The sequence below is a fragment of the Sus scrofa genome, chromosome 2 (assembly GCF_054392235.1).
Source record: "Sus scrofa isolate SSC_HxYL_T2T_F1_AM1 chromosome 2, Sscrofa_HxYL_maternal_Yorkshire_Landrace_v2.0, whole genome shotgun sequence".
In the NCBI taxonomy this organism is placed as follows: Eukaryota; Metazoa; Chordata; class Mammalia; order Artiodactyla; family Suidae; genus Sus; species Sus scrofa.
The window spans coordinates 14481482-14489392 of record NC_139384.1 but is presented as its reverse complement, the minus strand read 5'-3'; the positions used below and the strand labels follow the sequence as shown (position 1 = coordinate 14489392).

Here is a 7911-nt window from a genome sequence, read left to right as displayed (position 1 = left end):
AAGAATTCAACTGCAGTGGCTCAGGTCGCTGTGGTCACTGCACTCAGTTTCAATCCCCAACAGTGGGTTAAAGGATCTGGTGTTTCTGCAGCTACAGCATAGGTCACATCTGGGCTGAGATTCAATCCCTTGTCTAGGAACTTCCATATGCTATGGGTGCAACTGTAGAAAAAAAATCAAGTATCTTATATTAGGAACAGTTAACCTCAGAGCCCCATTAAGAGCTCTCGTGCCCTCTGTTTTGCAAAAGCTCTCCTTAAGGCTCCTTTTACATCCTGGTTCCTTAGGCTGTAGATCAAGGGGTTGAGCATGGGTGTGATCACCGTGTAGAACACCGCGATGATCTTGCCCCCAGCCCTGGAGGACTTCGACTGGGGTCTCATGTACATGAAGATGGCAGTTCCGTAGAATAAGGCCACCACCGTCAGATGGGAGGCGCAGGTGGACAGTGCCTTGTGCCTCCCAGAGGCTGACTGCATCCTAAGAACTGACAGAAGGATTTGGGTGTAGGAAACAACAATGAGGAGAAAAGGAATGAAGACAATGATGATACTGAAGATAAAAACAACCATCTCCGTAAATGAGGTGTCGGTGCAAGCCAACCTCAGGATGGAAGGAACCTCACAGAAGAAGTGATTGAGGACATTGGGTCCACAGTATGGCAAACTCAACGTGAAGACGTTGATGACCATGGAACTCAAGAAGCTGCTGAACCAAGAAATGGTTGCCAACTGGACGCAGGTGCTTTGGTTCATAATGACTGTATAATGAAGAGGATGACAGATGGCTACGTATCTGTCATAAGCCATGACGCCAAGGAGAACACATTCAATCATCCCAAAGGAGAGGGAGAAGTACATCTGAGCAGCACAGCTGGAGAATGGGATGGTCTTTTTTCCCACCATGTTCGACAGCATTTGTGGGACATTGGTGGATGTGTAGCAGATATCCAGGAAGGATAAATTAGTGAGGAAAAAGTACATGGGCGTGTGGAGACGAGGTTCTATCTGGATGACAGTGATAATAATAACATTTCCTGCCACCGTTAATAAATAGAAAAACAAGAACATCACAAAAAGAATGAGCTGCATCTTTGGCTGAGATGAGAGCCCCAGGAACACAAACTCAGTCACAGTGAAGTTTGTTTTTATCATATTCATTTCTTAGGCCACCTCCCTCTCATAGAACTACTTACTCACCTGAAGAAAAACATCAATATAGGGCAATATCACTGTGCCTTATATGTCACAGTGTTGGAAATTCAAGATGTAAATCATATAACAAGGAGATTACATCCTGAACCTCTGAGTTGTGTTACAAGCGGAACATTTTTATTCTGCTTTTGAAGGGAATATTCAAAAAAAAAATCAGATTCAAATGCTGATTAAGTTAAATAGATATTCTTAAGGGATATTGGTTAAGCCTTTTATCTGAGGTATTTTATCTCTTTTGGCTGTTCATAATCTTTCTAAACACATCCATTATTCAAAGCTTTGCTCATGCTCAGCTCTTCAAAAAGATCTAATTATGTCTTTGTTCTACACCTAAAAATGGTATGATGTAGCAAGCAGATAAATGGCAATAAAGGGTACTCTTTCATATGCTACCCGCTAACCTACAATTCAAGGGGAAAGTGGCAGCCTGTGCTTCTTCTGCATCACCCTGATGCAACTTTCTAGTGTTTAGATAGCCTGATACTCTAAAAAATAAAAACTGTACACACCAGTTCCAAACCCAGCCATGGGACACACTAGTTGCTAATTCTCCCAGCTTCACCACTTCTTGCAGTGAGTTCTTGGATAGCTTTATTATATATAAAATGAGAAAAATGATAGAACCAAATTTTGAGGATTATATCAAATAATATTTATAAGGAATTTAAGACAATGTTTACATGTAGGAAATAATCCACAAATAACACATAACTAATAGCCCTAATGACATGCAGTATTCCTACTTTTATCCAGAATTCACTTCTCTAATAACAATAATATTATTGAAAAGGATCTAGACAAATTAAAGTTACTGGGGCTATTCACTGAGAGCTCCTTAGCCCTCACCCTGTGCCCACTTACTCTTAGTTTGTGCACGGATATTAGGTTTGGTAAACTGACTTGTAGCAGATTAAAAGCAGGGAGTTAGAAAGATATAGGATAATGAAGAGTCTTAGAGGTAAGCACGGTTATAAGAGCAAGAAGCAGCTGCTAGTCATTCATCCATTCATTTGTTCATTCTTCTTTTTTTCCCTCTTTCTTTTTTCTTTCTTTCTTCTTTCTTTCCTCCTTCTGTAAACTGTATTTTTGATCATTTAGCATGTACCAGATGCTGGGCCTGCTCTGATAAACACAGCAGGTATTTTGATACTCTCATAACTTACAGTCCAATAGAAAGTTTTTTTTTCCTTTACTTTTTAGGGCTGCACCTGCAGCATATGGAATTTCCCGGGCTAGGGGTCAAATTGGAGCTGCAGCTGCCAGCTTAAGCCACAGCCATGATAACACTGGATCCAAGCCACATATGTGACCTACACCCCAGCTCGCAGCAATGCTGGATTCTTAACCCACTGAGCAAGGCCAGGGATGAAACCCGCATCTTCATGGATACTAGTTGGTGTGCTAAGCCACTGAGCCACAACGGGAACTCCAAGTCCAGTGGAAAGCTGAGATGAAGGGAACAAACTGACTCCTAAGGGAATGAGGAATCGTATCTATAAGACATTTAAGAATCAAGTTGCTGCAGGTTAAGAAAAAGATATGTTAGGCAAAACATCATTATTCAAATAGAATTAATTTGCAAGCAATACATTTTAGAGAGCACTATTATATTTTGCTTTAAGTCAGGGCTTTTCAAATAAAATAAGGCAGCAAACTGGTAAGCGAAATGGTCTAAAACATGAAGTCCAAGGATAAAGGGGGGATGGGTCTGGAAAGAGGAGAGAAAAGTCTAGTCACAGTCCTGTTTTCATCACGAGGAGAAAGAAAGGGAGGCTACAGAGTCCCTTTCCAGGCCCTCCAAACAACAGTCAATAAGTCCTGCTAAAAATAAGAATCATTTCAGTGATGTTTACGAGTGCCTGTGATGACAGCCAAAGACATCCACGGTGAGTTTCTCGGTTGACCAGATGGCACACCCTCAGGAGACTGCAAGACTAGTAGTGAAGAGCTCAGTCTCCACCGCTGGAGACGAGACCACGTCCTTGTCCCTGCCAGGTGCCTGCCCGCTGGGAGGTCTTGCTTGGACAATTCACACCACCACCCGTCTGTGTTTACCTTTCCTCACCTGCAGCTCAGGGGCAAGAGTAGCATCCTCATAGAAGTGGTAAATGAGGTAAGGAGATAATACATAAAAGCACCTAAAACAGAGTTAGGCATATACAGTAAGGGCTCAATATACGTGAACTATTGCCATTTTAATACATGCGAGCCTCTTCAAGGAATCATTGTTAAGTGTTCAGGGCAAGAATTGTTGGCACTCCTCATCCCCCTGCCAAATGACAGACACTAAGTCTTTTTTTTTTTTTTTTTCAGTCAGACCCATAGCATATGGCAGTTCCTAGGCCAGGGTTCAAACCTGAGCCACAGCAGCAACCAGAGCCACTGCAGTGACAACTCCAGATCCTTAACCCACTGCACCACAAGGGAACTCCAAGATTATTTTTAAGACAGCAAACAACTTGTCCAAAATTACTTGAGGAATTACTGAATACATATGAAATCCCCTACAACAAATATGTATATATCTATAGTAATAAAACCAGTGCCAAAAATTAAAGTCTGGGTTCATGCAAGGCATGCACGCACCTATAGAATCGTGCTTGTGTAAAGGGACATGAATATATTGATTCAACATTTAAATGTTGTCTATATTTTAAAGACAATAAAATAAGATAGTTCCTTAGTTCTTCTAAATGCATGGTTACCTTAAAAGAGCATTTCCAGTCACTTTACAACTCAAATTACAGAAAACCAGCTAGATGTAAATCTCCTTTTGTTCCACTGAGAATATATGGAGCTACATCTCCCTCCTAAGGATAAAAAAAATAGAGTTTTGTTTAAAAAAAAAAAAAATCTCATAATATAAAGCAAACTCACCAAAGTAAATTTGGGGTTGAAAAAGCCGGAGATGATTTGTAAATTACCTCTTGATTCTATGTAAGCATCTCAGTCAAGCAAGCAAACATGGAATAAACTCTGCAACCTCCAGGAGACCTCACAAAGAGAAAGTTACTGTTGCCAAATGCCTTCTTGCAACTTGTCTGCCTGGAAAACTCCTGTTTAGTCTTTTAAATGCTAAGCACTCAAGACATCCTGTTTGAAACTCTCCCTCATTTAATTCGCCCAGGCAGTTAATCAAAGTCCCCTCTGCTGAACTGTTCCATCCTTTCAACATACTCCCTGTTGTGTATGTGTGTATGTTTGCAAGTAAAAATTTATTCGTTTATCTCTCCAATTGGCTTTGGCCTTCTAGGGATCCTGTCACGTTTATTTATGTTTTTCTATTCTCTAACACATATTATGCACTATTAGATGTTCATAAAACTCAAATAAACCCTTCTTATTTCCTGTTTTTCTGAAGTCGAGCTCAGATTAAGAATAAATTCATCCTCAGAGTAGCCATGATTTAAGTCAAAGAATATAGTCAAGCAAAGTAATTTACTTCCTAATAGTTAATTTTTCTGAACAACACTGTCTAATGCTCAACAAATTCAGTTTGGGGAAAAAAAGAACAAAAAATTCAGTTTGGGGGGAAAAAGGAATAAAAGTAGTTGATATGGCTTGATGTCAAGAAGGTACAATGTGTGCTAAGTTACACTTTATTCAAGTTCAGGTTATTTGAGCATCACATAGACAAATGATAGTAGGCATTTTTGTATTACATGGATAACTGATTCATCTTTCCCATTCTGCAAGTCTCAGGAAGAAAGCTAAAATATATTTTACACCAAATTGGAAAAGTCTAATATTCCCTTGTAATTCAGGATTTTCAAAAGCTAACTACTTAATCTTTGTGTAACTTAAAACCCTTGTATAACTGAATACATCATTTTCTCCAATGTGTGATTAAATTGTTTCTTAAATTTAGAAGACGGATTTGATAAGATACCAGGGATATTGTTAGTCTTTGATAATACCTTACTTTCAAGGGATAATTTTCAAGGAACTATATAGCATGGCGATAAAACATCAACTCTGGACAAGGACAGACAAAATATGATTCTGACTCCAACATTTTTTTTCTAGGTCTCTTGATAGGTTTCCAAACTTCTCATTTTCTCCTGTTCTAAGTGGGAACTATATTAATACTTAATCCATAGAATTATCTTGATTACATTAGAAAATATATCTAACAATTTAGGCATAGTATCTGACACAGAGAGAAAAAATTATAGTTAACAATAACATTTAAACTTTATGTTGTTTAATTTTCTAGAAGTACACTTACATTTTAACAGAAGGATTATTAGACATAATTAATAATTGGAAGTACTTGATATATCACTGCAAAGCCATTTAGAGCCTTCACAAACTCATATAATCCCTATGTGTGTTTAGTGTTGCCAAAATTTGTGATTTCATTGGTCATCATTAAGAAGTTAGGTGAGAGGAGTTCCCGTCGTGGCTCAGTGGTTAAAGAATCTGACTGGGAACCATGAGGTTGCAGGTTCGATCCCTGTCCGTGCTCAGTGTGTTAAGGATCCGGTGTTGCCGTGAGCTGTGGTGTAGGTCGCAGATGCGGCTTGGATCCCGCGTTGCTGTGGCTCTGGCATAGGCCAGCGGCTACAGATCCGATTAGACCCCTAGCCTGGGAACCTCCATATGCCGTGGCAGTGGCCCAAGAAATGGCATAAAGACAAAAAAAAAAAAAAAAAAAAAAACCACATAACGACTAGAAGTTGAAGGACTAAGAATAAAGATAGCAGCATAATTGTGTTTCTTACTAATTAAGAAAGAATATTAGAAAAGCTTAACAGGAAGACCCTAAATATTTTTCTAAAGAATCCATAACGGATTTATGGAAATATACCAGTAGAGAAATGATAAAAATATCACTTATAGAGTTTACAAATTGCACCATAGATGATGATATACCATTTACTGTGAATTAGCTTCACAAATCCTTTTGAACAAAAAATTGGGATCTGGTTTTGATCATGCATGGGGTAGAAAGAGAAAGATAATGAAATTAGGGGTTCCCAGAAGGTCGTGCTCTAAAAGAGGGCCAGCCCCTAACATCAGCAAGAATGCTATGTTGGAAAACATCATAACAAAAGTTAACAACTTTTGATGCTCAGTAGAGGCAATTAAATCACTTTTCCACCCCTAGAAAAAATCTTTCTCTATGGAAAGAACCCCCCCACACACACCCCCAAATGATACTTACTATAATTCTCCATTTACATGACAAACATGTTTATGTACTTTGCTGATAGTAAATCATATCTTCACAACAACTCCAGTATATCATTTCAAATATGAAAAAACCTGAAGATCAGAGAGGTTATACAGCTGTTGCAAAGTCAGGATATTTAGCAAAGCCATAATTTGTACTTCAGTTTATTTAATTCCAAAATGTCCTTTAGTTAAATACCTGATAGTTTCATTTTTCTATTACTATTATTTTTAATTTTAAAAATTTTACTATTATCTTTAATATCTCAATAAGCAAGCAACCATAAGTACAACAGATAAAAAAATACCCTAACCCCATAAATGATGTGTAGAAATAATCTGCTTCATACCTGTCCTCACCACATATTCATGCAAAAAAAAAAAAAAAAACCATAAAAGCCAAAACAGACACGATATCCAGGTGCAAAAACTACAGTTCAGTGGAGAGGTAATGAAGCTTCTTCTATCATGACCACAAATGCAATACTGCTATAATCCAATGCTGCCCTTTTATATATTAAAAATAAAGGCAAGGAAGGCATACACAGTGAAATCCCCAAGTCATTTGAATCTTCTCATTTTAGGGCCTTAGGCTGAATTTTAGATTCTTGAGGGATGATGTCCCAGAGCAGTAATTAATATTTAAAATTTAATTATTTGTTCTGAGGGATTCCTCACTGATGTGTGTGTTTGTTGTCCCCCTCTGCTCCCTCCCCTGCGTGTAAAACTTTACCATGGTTAAGTGCAACCTGCCTTCCACGTGACTAGCGTGTCCTCATCCTTCTGTATTGCCTAATACTGGCAACCATGAAAATAGATACATTCAACGCAAAAACAGCAGAACCTGAAAGGTGGGTGTCAGAGACCACACACAGAGTCATTTCTTGGAATCACCTGAAATTTAGAGATGGTTTTGCTGGCCCCAGAAAAGACAAAAAAAAAAAAAGAAAGAAAGAAAAAAAAAAGTTATTAAAAATTCCACAGGTGAGCCATTGAAATCTTATTTTTCCGACAGTTTTATTGGGAAAAGAACACAGTTGTGGATTTAGACAAAGCTAAGCCCAAAATATGCATTCTCTTAGCCAGTTCCATGTAGTTAGCTTCCACTTGTATTTCTTTGAAGAACTGCTGTGGTAACTGTAGGGATTGGCATATGCACATTGTTTTATGGAATGGATGGTCAACGGGGACTTGCTGTATAGCACAGGGAACTCTACTCAGTATCTGCAAAAACCTATATGGAAAAAGAATCTGAAAAGAACCAATATGTGTATGTGTATAACTGAATCACTTTGTCGTACAGCAGAGAGTAAATCAACTCTACTTCAATAAAACCTTAAAGAATTTTAAAAACTAAAAAATACAGGAACTATCTCCAGTCTATGGGGTTGATGGAACATGGAAGATGATGGAAGATACCATGATGGAAGGTGGTATTTTAAAAACAAAAAGAATGTACATATATGCATGACTGGGCCACTTTGCTGAAAAACAAACATTGAAGAAACACTGTAAATCAACT

The 7911-nt window shown here is 38.2% G+C and overlaps 1 protein-coding gene across 1 annotated transcript; it reads right to left on the bottom strand.

Moving 5' to 3' along the window:
- Positions 1-206: 206 nt before the first annotated feature.
- LOC146405125 (olfactory receptor 2G3-like) lies at positions 207-1160 on the bottom strand. Its single transcript, XM_085011632.1, has one exon. It carries the CDS (start codon positions 1158-1160, stop codon positions 207-209), a length of 954 nt encoding a protein of 317 aa, XP_084867758.1.
- Positions 1161-7911: the final 6751 nt, after the last annotated feature.